Source organism: Amphiprion ocellaris, chromosome 13 (assembly GCF_022539595.1).
Source record: "Amphiprion ocellaris isolate individual 3 ecotype Okinawa chromosome 13, ASM2253959v1, whole genome shotgun sequence".
Lineage (NCBI taxonomy): Eukaryota > Metazoa > Chordata > Actinopteri > Pomacentridae > Amphiprion > Amphiprion ocellaris.
Window position 1 is genome coordinate 32,688,895 of NC_072778.1, and position 19,486 is coordinate 32,708,380.

The 19,486-nt window shown below is 40.6% G+C and overlaps 2 protein-coding genes across 3 annotated transcripts; one reads left to right on the forward strand and one right to left on the reverse strand.

The window, feature by feature from the left end:
* On the reverse strand, positions 1 to 10,809 carry acsl4a (acyl-CoA synthetase long chain family member 4a). 2 transcript variants are annotated; one of them, XM_023292141.3, is made up of 15 exons: positions 10,663 to 10,809; positions 8,083 to 8,622; positions 7,825 to 8,002; positions 7,607 to 7,716; positions 6,700 to 6,838; positions 6,426 to 6,576; positions 5,929 to 6,052; positions 5,699 to 5,770; positions 5,399 to 5,538; positions 5,140 to 5,312; positions 4,975 to 5,049; positions 4,686 to 4,874; positions 4,400 to 4,514; positions 1,437 to 1,594; positions 1 to 1,305 (listed from the first exon to the last, which is right to left on the reverse strand). In XM_023292141.3, exons 2-15 carry the CDS (start codon positions 8,437 to 8,439, stop codon positions 1,148 to 1,150), a joined length of 2,139 nt encoding a protein of 712 aa, XP_023147909.1. In that variant the 5' UTR covers positions 8,440 to 8,622; positions 10,663 to 10,809; the 3' UTR covers positions 1 to 1,147. The 2 variants fall into 2 exon arrangements, with proteins under 2 accessions (XP_023147909.1, XP_023147910.1); XM_023292142.3 differs by having other exon boundaries at positions 8,083 to 8,521; positions 10,663 to 10,764.
* A 2,846-nt stretch (positions 10,810 to 13,655) lies between these two features.
* Positions 13,656 to 17,670, forward strand: eif4ebp3l (eukaryotic translation initiation factor 4E binding protein 3, like). Its single transcript, XM_023292149.3, has 3 exons — positions 13,656 to 14,095; positions 15,904 to 16,080; positions 17,084 to 17,670. The coding sequence occupies exons 1-3, from the start codon at positions 13,963 to 13,965 to the stop codon at positions 17,110 to 17,112; spliced, it is 339 nt and encodes a 112-aa protein (XP_023147917.1). The 5' UTR covers positions 13,656 to 13,962; the 3' UTR covers positions 17,113 to 17,670.
* Positions 17,671 to 19,486: the final 1,816 nt, after the last annotated feature.

The following is a 19,486-nucleotide window of genomic DNA, read 5'->3' on the forward strand; positions in this document are numbered from 1 at the left end:
TTCATATGAAAAGATGTTTATTTTTGAAATGGTGAACAAGGCATGTGACCATGATGGAGTAATAAATACAAATAGGTTCACCACACAACTGTAAAGTGGCTGTCATTGTCCGTGTCCTTAAAGTTTTAACAATGCAAATCCATCAACACGACAATACTTGGAAAAATACATAGCAAACACTCCTATGGTGTTAGAATGAAAGGACTCAAGTTCAGATCATCTTTTGATACTAAATTGAACAAGAACCTGTTAACTGAGGTAAAGTATGCACATTATTACAGTATACAAGTTCTGATCAGAGCTAATGAGCATTTTTGTAGCTAAACATGCTTGCTCTTTAATAAATAAGGTGCCCACAAGAATTCTGGCAGAAATGTTTCTGTACAAGCAACCCCACTAGTTGAGTTTCATCTATCAAACATTTGCTTATCTTCCTGAGTCATTTACATTTACACATTTTGGTCTTCCTTTCTAAACAAGTCAGTACAACAACAAAAGCCTAAATAAGCCATCATTGGAAGAAAAAACGGACATGAACACAAGTGCTTTTCATTAATGATCCATGTCTGTATCTGAGTGGGGAGTATTTTTCCTAAGGTCACAAGTAAACAACTTGGCATTTAAGCCACTTTTGTAACAAACATGTATTTTTATCTAGTTGCCGCTGACTTCTGCTTGACTACACAAGCACTGCAGACAGAAGGCACAGTAACACCAGTACTCCAAACTTTACAAAAGAGCATTACGAGCCTCCATGATGTTGGCATTTGTTAATATTTTGACAGGAAGTAACAACAAAGCATAAGTAGCATATGGACGACAGTGGCAGTTTTATCATCTAGAAACTGTGCCAACAGACTTGAGTGAATGGCAGTTGAGCGCTGTTGTAATGGTCTCAGACCCTTTTCATGAAATAAGAGGTGCTACTTTGGTGCATCTCCTGGACAATCAAAACTTCTACACACGAATAAAAAGCAGCACACATGGATCAACAGCTACAACTACCTACAGCTTTAGCTTTTCTCCTCTAGGCGTGTTCGAGCCTGTGGTACGTGAACAGCCTAAACCTGGGCCCCAGGATGATTATTTACATATTCAAACAGTGGTTATGGTGATAATGAAGACTCCTGTGTGAAACCGTTCCAAGTTATTTCCCCCCGTACATTCTCTCTATGTGGTGGAGATAATGGTTCTTCAGTTCTTTCCTCTTCAGCTTGAATGCATCTGTGACGAGACCTGTTTCAGGAGTCCACGGCTCTGGACTCAGATGCACTTTGACTGGAATCTCAAATCGCTGGAGTTTAACTAGAAGTGAGGAGAGAGAAAAGAGTGATGCTCACTCATATTCATGAATAATTTGCCCTTTTCACTTAAAATACTGGTGCATACTATACAAGGACACAAGCACAGTAAGTAAGAAGCATGTCAACTCTTACTGTTAACAGCGACCTCCTTGATTGCCTTCAGAACCTCTCTTTCCATGTCAGGGTGGGTGCATATCTCCTCCCATGTTCCCACTATGCCCCTCTGTTTGGCCAGTCCTGTCAGGCTTTTCTGGTTTGGCACCACGAAGCTGATCACGTAGTTTTGGTCACTGCAAGGACAAACAACACAACATTGATGAGGCTAAAAAAATAAAAAATAAATAAAGACTAAAGTGAGACAAAATCATATGCATGCACGCTCACTGCTGAATATTTGCATTTGAAACATTTAAAATAGTGGTAGAATTGACATTAACAGCTCAAAGCAAAAAGCTAAAAATGGCTGAAATGAAAGTGCTGAAAATATAACTGCTAGTACTGAATGAAGCTGAAGTGTTAATTCATGGGTTCAGATGTCAGCCAAAGTGTGGGTGATAACATTCAGTGACAGTACAAGTGTATACACAGAAACATGTCAGTTAAAGTGCGGACTCAAGCATAAGCACTAAAAGCTGTTGTGTATGAATACTGGAAGTTGTTAGATTTCTGAGGGCTCGAGAGGATTCTTTGTTGTTCAGATGTGAAGGTGTGAGATCTGAAGGGGTTTGAAGTGTCGGCTGAAGTTTAAGCAAAGCAAGGAGGTCAAATGTCAGCTGAAGAAAAAGATAAAAGCAATTGAAATGCAGGTTGACGTGGAATGGCAAAAGTGACTCGTATCAACATCTGTGCTGGAAAAGTTAAGAAATGCTCTACTCCCACTGCTGGGATTAGTAATTGTTAGTATGAGAAGTCCAGGGAAGGGTTGGGCGAGGTGGATGGGAGTTGGTCAATAATTGAGTCATAAAATGTTTGAAAAGGGCTCAAGATAAAGTAACAACAGTTAAACATGAATTACAAACATCAAGATATGTTTGGGTTTTACCTCTGCCATATGTAGTATTATTTAAGTAAGAAAGTATTTGGTCAATAAGTATTTATGTCAAAATTCAATTAAATGAACATCAGCAGGTTTCGGGGCTGCACAGTAGTGTAGTGGTTAGCACTTTCGCCTTGCAGTGAGAAGATCCCTGGTTCGCGTCCCAGCTTTCCAGGGATCTTTCTGCATGGAGTTTGCATGTTCTCCCTGTGCATGCGTGGGTTCTCTCCAGGTACTCCGGCTTCCTCCCACAGTCCAAAAATATGCTGAGGTTAATTGATCATTCTAAATTGTCTAAACTGTCATGTTACATTTTTTGCAGTGTGATGGCGAGCATTATCCTGCTGAGGAAGGACACTGCCATCAAGTAACACTGTTGGCATGAAGGAGTGCATATGGTCGGCTACAGCATTGCACAGAGCGTCACACAACCTGCAGGTAAACAACACACATCATAACCATCATGACAGATGCTCACATGCCCCATTGTAAGCACTTTCCGCATAGGAATGGGTCCAGCACAGGCACTGTACATAGCTCCTAACTAAGGCTGAAACGATTCCTCGAGTTATCCGAGTGATTTGATGACTAAAATTCCTCGAGGCAAAATTCTCTGAATCAAGGCTTCATTTAATCAACCACGTACGAGACCCCAGCTCACTAACTGGTGGACCGCTGTCTGAGTCCGAAACCAACTTCATCCTATACAGACCCAGACCTATAATCAGTACATTATAAGAGGATTTTAAATTTGATGGGACGCCTCTATTTTAACCGGTGCAGTTTTTCTAGTGTTTATGGCATTTAACAGATCAGAGACTGAACTACGAAGGTAGTTAGACATAGTGAGATAGTCAGAACTCGGCTAAACAAAAACTAAAACCTCAGTCAGAGTCAACAGGTATTAAAGTGGTTTTCAATTTTCTTTGTTAACTCAGACTTTCTGATTCAAACTTGTCACACAAACAGGAGCGTTTAACGATCATTTCACTTGTTTTCCGCACAAAATAAACCAATCACGACCGATCAATGCAGCTGATTATTTCTAACAGACAATAAAGTATCAAAATTCATATGCTCAAACATGATTTTGTATTGAAGTGCATGTAGGTTGACACTGTCTCTTAATGAAGGAAATCATTTTAATTTGTGGTCAAATCAAAATGAATCTAAAGTTACTAATTGAATATTCTCTGTAATAAATACTAATAAACTGATCAGTTTTCTTATTTGTGTTCCATCAGCTGCAGTACCAGCAGTTTAAATGGACAAAACAAAAACATATTTATGCTATTTCTGCATCACCAACTAAATACACGTATGTTCCCATGGCTTTGAGTTTTAGTTGAATACCCCCATACTATACTATACATGTACAATACCCCTGTACTCTATATGTACAATACACCGCAGATATCCACCTGTATTCCACCAGGACGGTTATTTCTGTTGCACAGCGCGCTCACTTTCACTTTTGATGCTGTCACATGTATGCCATTCACAGAATCCGATTACTTGATTGATCGCCAGAATAATTGATAGAATAGTCGATTACTAAAATAATCACAGCCCTACTCCTAACCCACCATGTGCTGTGCTCTGACACTTGTTGCTCATCCACCGGCTGTCCTTCCTTGGACCACTTTGGCTACATACCAATCACTGCATGCTGGGAACAGCCCACAAGATCTGCTGCTTTGGAGATGCTAAGATCTAGTTGTCCAGTAATCCCAATTTGGCCCTTGTTGCCCAGATCACCACATCAACTTGAAGAAGTAAGTGTTTATTTTCTGCCTAATATATCCCACCTCTTTATAGGTGACACTGTAATGAGACAATGGCATTACTTCACTTGTCAATGGTTTTAGTTCTTAGGACTGATTAGTGCATTATTGTCATCTGAACAGCTCATAGGCTAATTTGTTGTCACTTGATTTTACTTCAGTTTTCTAGCTTTGAGACTTCCCATTTGTATCTGTTGGTTTGGAGGAAAACCGGCTCAAAATCACATTTCCTGTAACCTTATCTTTTCCTAAATAAATCGGTGGAACTCACTCACCTGTTTGCATATGCACAGATGTTGTCTATAAGGGTGCAGTTCTTCAAAGCAGATTCCACTTTACCAAGCGACACGTACTCCCCCGCCTGCAGTTTCACCAAATCTTTCTTGCGGTCTAAACAAGAATATAAATATGTGTTCACAGTGCGCTCTTAACAATCTGTCAAAAGTTACAATAGCACAGAATATGGATCGGTGCCAGGAAGTGCAGTATGAATAGTGTACCTTTTGCACACAACAAGAGAATAGTGTTGAGTGCAACTGGTTAGAGAACAAATATACACACCCACTATTTGTAGACAGCCGTCTGGGTAGATTTCTCCTACATCTCCGGTGCAAAACCATCTCTGCCCGTTTTCATCCACAAAAAAGTCCTGATCGTTGCTTTCATTCCTGTAGTAACCCATAGTTACATTGGGGCCACCGATCAGCACCTCCCCTCTTGGATTCGGCTCGTCTTTGCTGGTGTAACCACCTGAGGAGTAAACAGTAACACTTAACCGCCCTGCTATTAAAGCATAATTTACATTCTTTACTGCAGGTACAGCATGTACCAACATGTTTTACTACTGTACCTTCAGCCCAATCCCTGAGTCTGAGCTCACAGCAAATCAGAGGAGCTCCGACACGACCGGTGCTGACATCAACAACTGTATGATGACAAACAATGTCTTAATAACATAATCATCATTTTCACCTTTCAGCAGTCTCTTCATTCTACACTTTAAATCTCCTCTTACCTTCTGTGATGGTGCCAGCTCCACAGGTTTCAGTGAGGCCATAGCCCTGACCCACTGGGCAGCAGAAACATACATTCATAAATCTCTGAGTGGCTGCGGACAGGGGGGCTCCTCCAGACAGCATCATCCTCACTCGTCCTCCCAGCAGTTTCTTAACTTTCCGGAAGAGCAAGCTGCACAGACAGATGACGTTTGTTTCTAAGTGAAAACCACATAAACACATCTCAGTGGTACGGAAGAGAACATAGTGAGTTCTTACGCATTGCAGAGTGGTGCGTCATAGCCCCTCTTGATTTGCTCTAGTTTATATTTGTAGCCAAGTGTAAACAGTGTCTTCTGAATGAAACTCATTTCCTGCACTTTGCTCATCACGTTCCTGTTGATGCGATCCATAATTTCCTTTTTAGGAGAAAGCATATAGGATTCGTTTATACATTTGATGATGAATTGGCATACATTTTTTTAAGTGTCTGTGTGAAAATGAGTAGGACAACCACAGAAAAGAAGAACAGAGTAGTGAGTGCTGGATGGGAAAAGTAATGTAACATAAGATTTTTACCGGCACGGCTGCCATCAGGGTGGGCCTGAGCACAGAGCAGTCGCCTTTACTTCCTTTCTTTATCTTAGTGGACTGAAGGTAAAAAAAACAGATAAAGTCAGTGATTACAAAATGATTAAGCCACTACTCATGATGAGGACAAGCATTAGCACCTACACCCACTTACATTGAGAAATACAGCACACACATCGACAGATACCACATAAACTGGTGTTGGTGCTGCTTATTACCTGGTCAGACAGTGTCTGGGGGGACGAGTAGCCGATTCGGCAGCCATATGTGACGCAGGAGATTTCAGCTGTCATTTCCAGAACGTGAGCCAGGGGAAGATAGGCTATGTACGTATCATCAGGCCTGGCAGAGCACAGGGAGGAGAAAGAAAAGGTTCAGGCCAACAGTTACAACATGTTTTCTGTTCCTCTTCTTGATTTTCAAATGTCTTGAGTGCAGTTGTTTGGTTCGCAGTTTAAAATATACAGTCTGCACGAATGTATCCTCACACCCCTGGATGGGTGGCAAGAGGCGTTCAATCTATGAGCTTCTCCGTGCACACATTTACATGGAAAATTCGGTTGTTATCTGCTTGGCAGTGCATGCTTTTGGCAGCAAATTTTCAAACACTGGAGATATGAGAGATTCAGTGAAAGCTGGAGAAAGGCAGAAGCATTCCCGTTGCACGCTTTACATTATACTAAAATCATAAACACAGACCAACACTGAAACTCACCCAAGTCCAGGAATGCGTTCACACTGGCCTGTCATTCCTGCGATTAGGTTACTGTGGATAATCATGACTCCTTTGGGTCTGCCTGTAGAGCCACTGGTGTACATCACCACAGCCAGATCGGAGGGCTCGGGCTTCACGATTGGCCTCTCCACTGCAGGACAAACAAAACAGTCATTGTCTTGCACTGTATATGTGAGGTTTTTCCCCACTGAATTTGCCACATAAAAGAAAAAAAAAAAAAAACATAACCACGGTGAGTCAGTGAGATACATACAATTCTCAGGCAGCTTGCCCAGGTCTTGTACGGCCTGCATGCTGTGGATGGAAAGTCCTGCTGGGTAGCCTTCTGTGTTAATTTTCTTCTGGTCCACGTAGATCACATGCTTCAGTTTTGAGATCTGTGGCAGCACATTCTAAGGAGAAACAGCAGAGAATGCTGGTATCACAACAGGATGCCCAGTTACATGATCCTCTTTCATAAACGATTGTAAAGGATTTCTTGGCACATAGGAAGTAGCATTATATTTAAAATGGGAAGTTGGCTGACCTATTGAATATAGGAATTATACACCGGAAGAACCACAAATATGTTCAAGAATGGCCAGGTGTGTTTTTTTGACAGACTGATGACAGCATTATGGCAAAGTCCTATAGTTTGTTATAACTTACAGAGGACAGGGTGCTCACTGGCTTCACTCTGTTGACTGGAGATGCACTACATAATTAGGCTTTTCACCAAATATTCATTCTTCTTTTTGGTTTTTCAGACACATTCCTAACCATTACCACTTCTGGCGATGTTGCTGCAGCTTGCTTTGTGCATGTGCTTGTAAAATTTATATTTTAAGACTCAGATATTTGTTCGATTCAGATAAAAGATGTGACTAAACGATAAGACTGAGCACTGTTCATTTAACATGAACTTTGCTACTATGAAAACCCTCTCAACAGATACAGTATTCATTAATCCACATGGATGAGGACAAAAAAATGTATTTTTCTGGATGCCTGGTACTGATTTTGAGGTTAACTATTTGCTCAGTTCCAAGTCGTCATCTCATGATGAAAAATAAAGTTAGTCATATTGGCATGCTAGATGTTTTCTGAGAATAACTCAAATCACTGCTTCTCTTGTTCTCAGGAGATGTATTCTGAACATGTGCTATAAGGGATGAACTTACTTTGAGTTTAGTCTCAAGAAGCTCTGCACTGGTAACTAGATGTGTAACTCCAGTCTCATTCAGTCCAAAGGCAATTGCCTCCTCTCCCAGGGTAGCATAGAATGTCACCACTACAATGAATAAAAGACCTCAGTGAGTGAGAGGATAAAAATACAAGCCATAATGAACTGAACATTTACACTTGATAAGATTAACATCTTCAACTGTAACATACTTACATGGGAAATTGTGCCTGAAGCATGCCTGGGCTGTGATCATCCATTCTGCTCTGGTTTCACAGAAGATTGCAATGGTGCTTTTGGGCTGCTGCCCCAGAGCTGCCAATCCGCTGCCAAACTGACTGACTATGGAGTCCAGTTCATCGTAGGACAGCCATCTATAGTCCCCCAGGATCAACTAGCAGACAAATTTACAATTACAATTTTGACATCCCAAGCATTAATCACCAAAAAAAACTAAAATCTGAACATCCTTACCTTTTTAAAAACTTTACCACTGGGCTGAATCTCGTTCTCTTCACTCAGTACATCTCTGGTGCCGAGACAGTGAGCTTCTCCAAAGCGCTGTACAGCATGGTTGAATAGCTTATCCAGTGTGTCCTTGCCTGGGAAGTCTTCCCTCGCCAGGCAATCAAAGTGGTCCACAGAGCGGTATGGTCCCTCTGCGCAGCCTGAAATGGAACGTGCCTTTATCCGCTTGGACAGAGCTTTCCTTTGGCCAGCTCCAGTGATGTAGTACCAGGGCAGGAAGGAGAGGATGGAGTACAACCACACCAGAAGGTGAATTGGAGCGAGGAGGATAGCTTGGAGAGTGGAGTCTGACTGGAGACCCATACTGTTCTCTGGAAGAGTATCTATAAAAGGGAATTTGAGCAGCAGCGGTGGTTGGACAGGCTTTGAATGATCCCAAAGATGTCTGAGGAGAGGAAGACAACTGCGTCAGCCCCCACACAAGTCTATTTTTCCCCACAGCTGTAGCCTGAAAATATTTGGTCCACTGTTTCCCAGATGTTACCGCTAAAGTAGGGACAAAACAGAAAATAGGGTCAGAAATAGCTGATTAATCAATCACAAGTGACACAACTACCAGCCATCAAAGAAGATTAAAAGTCAAAGCAAAGAAAGTCTTAATTGACTTTCACCCAGATATCAGTCACATGCCGACAGCCGTTTCAAAGTGGGAAGTTGACTGGTAAACTAAGTCCATGTGGTGGCAGACTACACAGAAAAAAAAAACAGAACCCTGACAAAACAATGGTTTGTAAATAAAAAAAAGTGAGGTACTTGCAACTATCAGTATCTGAAAGGCATTTAATCCAAGCCTCTGATTACCTCTTTTTCCAGGACTATATGCTGGCCAAGATGTACACTCAGAACTCACTTACTTGCTCTCTTGCTCTGTTAAAAACAGCCTCTGTGTGTCTGTAAGCTTTCAATATATGCACAGCCTTCGAGGAGGATGCCATTCAGCAGTGCAAGGCCCCTCCCTTGTGCTGATACACCTGTCTGCCTTTCAACAATAAAAGGACAGGATATCTGAAAGGTCGCAGAGGACGAAGCAGTATTGAGACTTGGTCACTCTGACCATACTGGCTACTGTCCAATGACCACAGCCCTGTGAGTTAGGCTGAAGAGGATCGAGCCACTGACAACCAATGACAATACTCTTAAGGCTCACCCCACTTGGTGGTCAGCGAAAGGGCACTTCAGGTCAAACTTAGCCCTCTAATAACCTCAGAGGGCAGAGGAGAGGAAGGACTTAAAACTGATCAAAACTAAAGGTTGTAATTTTAAATGGTTGTCAACATCCAACTAAAATACTGCTTTCGTGACGGAGCTGCATGAACACTAGAAAAGGAATGTCGATACACACACACACTGTTTAAGTAATTGTAGTTTACAGCTGCATGCAATTAGGGGAGACTTACTTTTATGTTAAAAAAAAGAACATCATTCTCACAAAACCAGACAGAAAAATAGCATTTTCTTGTGAGTAGTTAAAACACTGTGTATCTACTAAGCTACATTAACTAATTCACGAAATAATGAAGTCAAGTAACCGGCCCTCCCTGTCCTGAAGGCATCACTGCACACTTGGTGTGATTCACGCTTTGGTGAATCATACCTCCAACAGACGTCAAACAAGTCTGTACAAATATTTTAAAAAAAACACGACAATCTGGCAATGCTTCAGATGAGATAAATAAAAGGTGATGATGGAATTTATTTTTCCCCGGAAACTCACATGGTGGATTTCAATTCACTAGGGAAAAAAAAGTGTGATCAGACAGATAACATCTCTCTGTATTACTCGACTCTTTACGACCAACCACTGTTACCTGCCTCCAGAGACTACCTTTTCTCTCGTTTGGATTTGAATTAATAACAAAAGATTCTAGTCATTTCACTTGCAAAACATTGGCATGTTATGCGGTTCAAGGCAAACAATCTGGCACACCTGTATTTTAATAAAGATAGCACGGTGTGATGAACATAACCCAACCTAGCAGGTTACACACATTTCCATGGCATCAATTATACATTTTAAACAAATACTGCTATAAATTTTATACACACACACACACACACACACACACACACACACACACACACATATATATATAAAAATTACGATGTTTTATCGGAAAATGCCCAAGTTCATTGTGGGCATCAACATCATGTTCAAAACCGGCAGAAAGCTATCATTTAAACGTCGGAGTGCAAAACAGCAATGTTCCTGAATAGTCCGTCGTCAAAATAAGCTAACATTCGAGGCAAATTCAATCTCAGTATAAACGGGTTATCTGACAATGGGCGAAGAGCGGGATGACGGACGAAATGATGACAAAAGCCGCCACGCTGTGGGCACAGCTTTGAGCAACGGTCGGCAAGTTGATTAACGTTAGCTGCCGAGGATGTAGCTTCAACCTGCCTGTATTCACCGCACAAATTAACACGAACACAAATTAACTAAGGGATAAAGGCGCTAATGGGATTACGGTGGCCAGCTAGAGAGTGATACCCCCTGCTTAACTGGCAGGCTTGAGGATTTCTTACCTTCAGCGGCGGAAAACCCGGTCAGTCGTGTCTCAACCGAGAAATGACCGAAAGTTACCTTTTCTATGGGACCTAGAAACCCGGAACTATACGTCATCTGATTCCATATTTCTCGACCAATGAGCGTCCAGAGCGGATTTACCCTCTGTGTGTGTTTTTTTTCTTTGCCTTACGTCCGCTAGATGACAAAGATCTTAGAGGATGTCGGTTTTGTAGACGCCCCCCGTTTTCGCATTTTTATTGCCATTACAGCATCTGCAGTTGTTATTTCATCATTGTACTGATTATTTGTGTTGCCAATTTAATTAATAGTGTGTATTTTTTGTAACATATTGATAAAATGTCTTGTAACGTCACCGTATTTCCGCTTGCACAGTATCCAAGATCTACATTATTATTATTATTATTAGATATTCCATATTTATGTATTTAAGTAGTAAATGCATTTAATGTAAGAGCTCATGCATGCATGACTCAACCTAAAATATTCTGCTTTAAAAAGAATTTGTCAGACATTTATTTTAATAAACATTACATTCAGAATTGATCTATATGAAATCACAAATGCATCTAATGGATAAAACATGTATTTTGCTTTTTTGCACTAAAATGTTGCGCAAAAGCAACCGAACAAACCAATTTTAGCTCCTGCAAACACAGAGATAACCTGTGTGCCTGTTGTCGTCAATTTTAAAAACTAAAACGGTGCATTTGCACTGTCACTGTTGCAGTGAGTTTATATCTGATAATATAAAGCCAATGAGTTCGATGATGAATAATAAAGATCCCACCATACATACAATAATACTGTATACAGACAAAAACATTGGTCCCAATGTGTTAATGCCAATGATGCCCTCTAGTGGCTAGACAGTGGGAATAACATGTTCCTAACAATGGAATTGAATGTGCTTGTAAAATTCAAAATTAAAATAAAAATTTAGAATATCATCAATTAGAAAATATTTTTTGACAGCACCTGCGCATTTTTGGATAATTTATTTATTTAATTTTCACCTTTTCCCTTACATTTCTTTATTAACAAGTGTGCCATAACATGCAACACCGACAGTACGTATTTATTGTTTTTATTATTTTTGTTATTTTGTATCGCTGTGGTTGTATTGATTGATTTTATTTGGATTTTCCTGGCTTTGTGGGGATTGGGGGGGGGATAACATCTGAATAAGTTAAGTAGTACAATAAACTACCACTGAATTAATACCCAATCAAAATGCTCAACTGATCAACATGTAATAGATATAAAAATGACAAAATAAACGGTGAATAAAATAAAACGGTATCACCTCATTGTTTAAAAAAAACAAAAAAACAACAAGGTCAGAAAACAGATATGACCATGACCCCTTTACTTGCAGTTGAACTCCATCAGAGATCTATAGCAGCTGTGACAGGAGCATAGTTGGACAGGAACTTCGTGAGAAACGTGCACATTTTCCTCCAACACTGAAGCCCATATAGAGGGCAGTGTTGTCTCGTGAAGGACAAGCATGAGGTGGAGGAGCGCCTGTTTTGGGAACCAGAGGAGCCCTGTTTGGCATTTTTCCAAATTCCCATTGTGTCCCCACTCAAACTGATGCTAAAGACACTCATTTTACCCTATTGATCCAAAGAACAGTTCTGGGTGACATTTTAAAGCAAAGTTACACAGGTGACTTTTAAGGCTTGTTTTGAATGAAAACGACAGAGACCAGATCTATTCCCTAGTAGGCAACTTCTGTGAATGTAGTGGGATCCTTACAGAACCTTAGGTTACAACTGGATGGATGAGAGACTAAGGTTTGAATCTTAGTTAAATTGTGTTAAATTACTATTTACTTTCTATCTGTTTGCATTTTAGAGTTTTGCACATGTGTTTATAGTGCAACCTCTCTCTTTTCTGCACGTGGTTGTTTTTTCTTGAGAGGCCACTAAGTTTGAATAGTTGGGTTTTTGTAAATTTGCAGGTATTTGTATGTTGTATATGTTGCATTTCAGTGTGTTCTGAGCTGACCCAGTTGCTTTCTCTTTCTTTTTCTGAGAACATGTCAAGTACGGACAATGAAGTCACCGTTTCATGTCTTATTCATCACAACCCTTGTTCTTAGGGTGGAGCAGGAGTTTAACAATTTACAAAAATGGGCAAAACACACACACACACACACACACACACACACACACACACACAAACACACAGGTAAATCACAAATAAAAACAGTAAAAGAGAACAAACAGCGAATTTTTGTTGTTACATTCTATATTAACTTGAGCATATCTAGTAATGAAAACAATTTAGGATTTTTTTTTGTCTTTCACACATTTCAGTGACTTAGATATGATGCCAGGTCTCTCTTAGGAAAGAGATTTTTGATCTGAGTTTGACATTTTAACTTAAATAAAGTTGAATTAATATAAGATTCAACTTTATTAGTCCCAAAGGAAATTCTTTAGCAAATATGAAACATGTGAAAGGTAGTGCCTTTTAAAAAACAACAACAACAAAAAGCAACAATAATGTATAAGTACGATACTGGAAATTAAAATAGGTAAAATAAGACTACAATACAGAAGATAGTAGGTAAAACTGGCAATGATACTGAGGTAGTATAACAATAATAATAATTAAATATTGAAAATGAAATTGAAATACCACACATGATAAAGCTTTACTACTAATTACATTTCAATATTACACGTTAATGGAATATTGCACACTGAATTCAAATATTACACATACATTTGAATTATTACACCATTAACATTAGATATTGCAATATTGCACATTACATTGATATTTACATAAAATAAACATTTGTTTAACTGTTAAACTTCGGACATTTTTTCACGTGTTGCTTAAAACTATTCACTCGAACTCAGAGGTCCACATTGGTGGAGAAATCCGTTCTTTTCTTGCATCATCGTTGTCACCGCCCCTCTGGATTGACCCCTACATAAAAACATTCACACCGCGCAGCTTTCGACCCACGTGTCTCAGAAGCTGCTGCACAAAAACATCACGGGTGGCTGGTGCAGCTGTGGGGGCTACAAATACAGCACATGGTAGCATTTGGTAGCTGCTTGTAGCGACGGACACCACCGGGCCTCGAACTCAGAGCTTGTTTGCAGTTTATGAGTTAAACTTGCGCAACTTTTACTTCGCTAACTTTCAGCTAAAGCTAAAGCTCTTCGCAGTTTAAAGCTATTATCAGTACGCGAGGCTAAGAGGGAGCACATATCGCGAGTTTGAAGGCTTTTAAAAACTTGTCCAACTCCGCTTTCAGCAGCTACACCACTGCTAGCATGTCGACGGGTACGAATCAAGTGAAAAGCTGCCCCATCCCCACCAAGGTGCTCACCCTGAAGGACTGGTCCCAGCTACCGGACTGCTACAGCCAGACACCCGGGGGGACGCTCTTCTCCACCACGCCTGGAGGTAGGAGAAGTTTTCCAAGAAACGCCTGTTCTCTCTTTTTTCTTGAGGTGTCATTGTTTCGTGTTTATTCTGCTTGTGTGTGTGATAGAATTGCCTCCAGGGCTTTGTAAATAAAGCTAGTTGACTTAAGCTGTAACTGAACCGTTTTTTGGGCATACGTGCCAACACACAGCTCAGCGGCAAGATCTCGCGATAGCATGCGGACAATGCTCTTGAATACACGAGCTGCTATAAATATGTAATTGTAATACTAGTTTGTTTAACAGCAGTAAATCATCACTTTTAAACTAAGCTGAGCCAAAAATAAACAAGGTAAAGTTGGATAAATGCCTTGTTGCTCTCTGCACAGTGACATTTGACTTCAGTCATCATGTTGTCAACAAGTTTGTTGCCATGTATCGATTTGGCAAAGTGCACTTAATGAACCAAATACTGAATCCTGCAGCTACCCTTTCACCAACAAATAATGTGGACTCTTGTCAGTAGTTCATGCTTTTGCTTTTGAATATTACCACTTTGCTAAATTTTTATTATTCCAAATCAATTCTATCACTGGCAAGTATGCATATTTTTTTTAAATTGCTGATGACATCTTTATCTTGTGTAAAAGATGCTCATCAATGTTGGCACACACGTAACCAATGAGAACAACTTTCCGCACACAAAGAGGACTAATGAAACAGTCACTTGTTGCTGCATCAAAACACAGACGCCCAAAGACAACAAGAGCTATCTAACCCGTGACTCGAAGAGGGTGTCAGCTGCCAGAACACAGAAGTGATTGGCCCCTGGAGTGGTGGAGGATCGGGAGGCCGTCCTATCCCCGCCGCTCTCTGCTCTGCATTTGAGGAACAGTAGAGAACATTCTGTTCAAGTTAAGGCGGGGGGAGGGAGAGTAAATGTCTAATGCATGGTGCGTATGTGCAATATATTTTTAAATTTGTGCCAAGGGTAAACATGGTGCAGGACGTTGCAATACAGTTTTGACTTGCATTCCACTTTATAAGCAACACATTGTTGTCTACGCTCTGTCGGGGTCAGAGCATGTGTTGCTGGACTGACCCTGTTTATTTTTACATAACTGCTCCATACAGTGACACCCCTTTGCAACGTATTGCTCGCGCCATAGGTTGCATTCCAGCCCCCTTTTCCCTGCCCCAATTCTTTCTGTCATTCCCCTCTGCTTTGCTTCCCTTTGTCCAGTGTGAACTGCTCACTACTCAGGTGTTACATAACATGTTTTTCCTTTTGGAGTGGCAGAACTCGCGTTGCACATAAGGGTTCAAACTTCAATAAAGAACAGTGTCATGTCCTGGTCAAACTTGTCACAACAAGAAGTTTATGATGCTATTTTTGCTTGGAATTAGCCAAACATGGTTGAACGGTGACGTCAACTTCAGATGTTGCAAGCTGTAGGGTTTGAGCTGAAATCATGTCATTGCTACGCGAAAATAAACTTGAGGAATTCTTGTATGTATACATATGCGAGTTGCATCTGCCTTCCATGTTAAAGATTTTACCCAGCCATAGTATGAAGCATGTGGCTTCAATCTCAAAGCCTTCTGCTTCAACGAGAGCATGTTTTGTACTCCGATTTCCTAGAACTCACTGCTGCGGCAGCCTTAATTCCTCCCCTCTGGGTGCACACACACACACACCTCTCCTTTTACCACTCAAAACCTCTCCAGTACAGGATGGCAATGATGCTTAATTCCCCAGATGTGCAAAGGTGCTCCAGTAATTATCGGGCTACTGTTTGATCCCGTAAAATTGTTTTTCCTAAGCATATTTTTTTCTCCTAAACCCAGGTACTCGCATCATCTATGACAGGAAGTTTCTCTTGGACTGTAGAAATTCCCCTCTTGCCCGGACCCCCCCATGCTGTCTGCCCCAGATCCCAGGGGTAACGGTACCGGCCACACATCCCATGGGCAAATTGCAGGATCTCAAAGAGGAGGCAGAGGAGGAAGAGAAGGACATTGCAGGTAGAAAACCTCTGTTCTAGTTTTCTCTGAGTTTGACTTCTTGGTCAAGTAACTTTACAGATGCACACACATTTCCAAGTGTGCACGTGTACAATGTAAACATGTAAAAACTGGTACTGCTGGATTGAGCAACTTTGTCCCAACATATCACACAGCGCTCTTCTGACTTTATTTTATGATGAACTTGCAGCTCTTAAGCTTTTCCCCTCACCATGACTCTTCATTTTACATCGTCCTGAGTGTTATCCAGCATGTGCAAATGCTGCAGATAGGTGCAGCATTCTGTTCTTGCAGTACCAACATTTTTTTTTGCAGCATAGCAGTTGTTCTCTGTGTTAGTTTAGTCTTTCAGAGGCTGTGACTTCTTGGACATAACCAGGGTTTTCGCACCTTTAAAACTAGGTCAGAAGCGTATCACCGAGCAGCTGTACAGTACTTCATACAGTGGTCCAGCTTACACTGTGTGCTGGTAATTCTCGTCCTGTGAGGATACAGATATCAATAGCAATTTTACAATTACAGTAGTGGCTTCTCTGTATTTCTGGTAACTCTCTGTTGAGATTATGACTTGTGGGAGATAGAAAGTCCTTGTTTGTCAATGATTCCCTCGTGGGGCTTTTTGGAGGAGTGTGAGTAAAGGTTTGGGCTCATGGTCAAGCTGAAAGCTATTTGTTATTGAGAAAAGTACATGCAACTATCTGTCAGTCCCCTTCCATTCCTGCTGTCAAACTAAAGACCATGAGGATTAGGGTTGACCCCTTTTTACTGCCTCTCTCTTGACTGTACTTGTAAACACAGGACATCATGGGGTTTAGATTTGTGAGCTACACCGTTTGTAGTCAAGTATGTTTTCTGTTTTTCACGCCAGTTTTCAATGTATTGATAAGGACTGTAATTGGTTCCCTTCTGTGTCGTCCGTTAAGGTGTGGCTGTGCTGTTATTTCCAACTGATGTCAAGTATCTCTTTTAAATCTGAACTGTTTTGTTTGTGTCTTTTCAACAGATGACAGCCAGTTTGAGATGGACATCTGAGCTGCAGTATTACCTCCCGTGGAGAGTTATTTGTTAAAACACCTCCAAGGTCATTAATGACTGTTATGCATTACATTTAAAGCTTTTTTGTCACCCTTTTTTAATTAAAAGCTTTTGTGAGGAACCAGAAAGAATGAAGAAGTTAGAAAACAGTAGGGTGTTTTTCACCCTAAATAAAAGTATTAAACTAAGACATTGTATCAATTATATTAACTGGGTTGATTGGTTGCTCACACACTTGAGAGCTTCAGCAGGATTGAAAAATCCATTTTGATTTCACTTTTTTTTTTTTTTATCTTTTGTAAATAAGAAACATGTACTATGTAGCCTATTTTTTAAGTTGGGGAATAAAAGGTGATTACATTAAGACATGTAGAGTTTTTTTCAGTTTTGTTTTCTTGTGTATCCCCAAGAAAAGGAAGGGTAACTTCCTTTGGGACAGGAAAACATGTCTCTTTATATTGGGGTCAGAGCCTACCGAAAATCGGCTCCTACTTTGTTTTGTATGGAGGAGGAAATGGAATGTGAAAAAAACTAAATAAAAGCTGATAAAACTGTTTTATAATGGTGTGTGTTTTCATTTTTAGTGCATTTGTTTAGGGCAGTTGCATTGTCTTATCTATGATGTAAAGTGCAATAAATTACATAATGTGTTCTTCCCTATGCTTTATCTTATCGTAAAGCTGTGTGATGACATAAGTTTAGCCATGAACTCGTTTAAAATCCTGTCTATGTCACTTGCTGATAACATTTGCAACAAATACAACAAAACGTGGGTTGTATCTCTCAGGAGAAACATTTTTAAAGTGTTCATACGTTTCATAACCTGAGACTTTGACCCATAAATCTCCAGTATGTATATTGGACAGTGCTCAAAGTGCAAGTCTGTGGTCAATGTAGAGTACAGCTAGGAGATGGAATTACACAGATGCGCCACAACACTATAACCACATGTCTAATATTGTGTAAGTCTACCTAATGCTGCCAACATGAGCTCTGACCCACTAAGCCATGGACCCAGGAGGTGTAGGCTGAGAGGTTTGGCCACTGTGGATGTAGCTGGGGGCAGGTCAACACTTCTGAGTTTTTGCCAGGTCGCTCGAACCATTCCTGAGCACTTCTTGTGCTGTAGCAAGCTTGTGTCGATGGCATGGGGGCAGCACTTGGCCTTTAACAATATTCAGATGGGTGATATGTGTCAAAAGTAACATCCACATGAATGCCAGGACCCAGCAGAACATCGCATCGTACTGAGATAATCAGTGTTTTTCACTTTGCCATGCAGTGGTTTTATTGTTTTGGCCAATCGGTGTATGTTTCAGTGACTGAGCTCTTTCCCCACAGCCTCTTGACACCTTGTGTAATGGAAAAGCATGTGGCATCAGAAATGTACATGCTAAGCGGTTGATGAGTTGTGTAACCGTCTCCTGCATGGAACGGTGTGTTTTTGTGCCATGGTAGAGGGAACTCCCCTCACACAGGCAGGCAGGGTTGGCTCATCTGTGCTCAACTGATTAAAGAGGGAAGCAGTTGGATTATGGTAAAGTATTAGCATTAGGGTCAAAAAATAATCTCATGTTAATGGGAGATTAATTCTTTAACAGTCAGAATTATCAAATTTGATATGATAAAACTCATGCATACAACATCAGAGGATGAAGCTAATGATGGGGTAAAAACATCCTCAACTGGAGTGAATTCCAAATACACCGTTAGCACACCGAAGGCTAGCCAGACCAATGTCCACTGTGTGCTCAGCCTCTCCCATTGTATCAGCAGGGTCAGGGTTGGTTTTGCTCGCTTTTTCCAATCGTTGATCTGTAGATTACGGAGACTGAGTGCAGGAGCAGGCTCGGTCTTGAGGAATGAGGGCAGCTGCAGCCCAAAGGCCAGAAACTACACTACAGTGTGGGGGTGGAGTGCAACACCTGCTGGTATTTGACCAGCCAGTTATCTCAGATATGTAATTGTGGATTTATTGAGTATTTATGAGTTATGCTGAGGTAGCTATTGCATTGATATTTGCTTTCTGATGGGGACATGATTTGGATTGTAACACTAGGAACCCCAGACGGTTCCTCGGCTTTTCTTTCTCCTGCCATATATTTGCTCATTTTTTCACAGCAATATGAAGCCCTGCACCTCTATGGAAACAACACAACCATAGCCAGAAGTAGTGAGAACTCAAAAATGTGTTCTGTGTAATGTGACATAGTTGTAATGCCGTAAGTTATTTTTAAAAAGTAATTTTGATTACTGATTTGGAATGAAATTAACATGTTTAACATATTTCCAGAATAAGTGATTGCTCTACATGGTATAGATATTTGACCATTTACATTTTTACAACCTCTCCAAACTAGCCATTTCCACA

Bases quoted from the DNA above. Each gene is read 5' to 3' on its own strand.
- eif4ebp3l (XM_023292149.3), top strand. From the start codon at position 13,963: ATGTCGACGGGTACGAATCAAGTGAAAAGCTGCCCCATCCCCACCAAG. The intron at 14,096-15,903 runs GTAGGAGAAGTT...TCCTAAACCCAG, and splicing joins CTTCTCCACCACGCCTGGAG to GTACTCGCATCATCTATGAC. The intron at 16,081-17,083 runs GTAGAAAACCTC...TCTTTTCAACAG, and splicing joins GGAAGAGAAGGACATTGCAG to ATGACAGCCAGTTTGAGATG.
- acsl4a (XM_023292141.3), bottom strand. From the start codon at position 8,439: ATGGGTCTCCAGTCAGACTCCACTCTCCAAGCTATCCTCCTCGCTCCA. The intron at 7,717-7,824 runs GTAAGTATGTTA...TATTCATTGTAG, and splicing joins CTTCAGGCACAATTTCCCAT to TGGTGACATTCTATGCTACC. The intron at 1,306-1,436 runs GTAAGAGTTGAC...CCTCACTTCTAG, and splicing joins CAAGGAGGTCGCTGTTAACA to TTAAACTCCAGCGATTTGAG.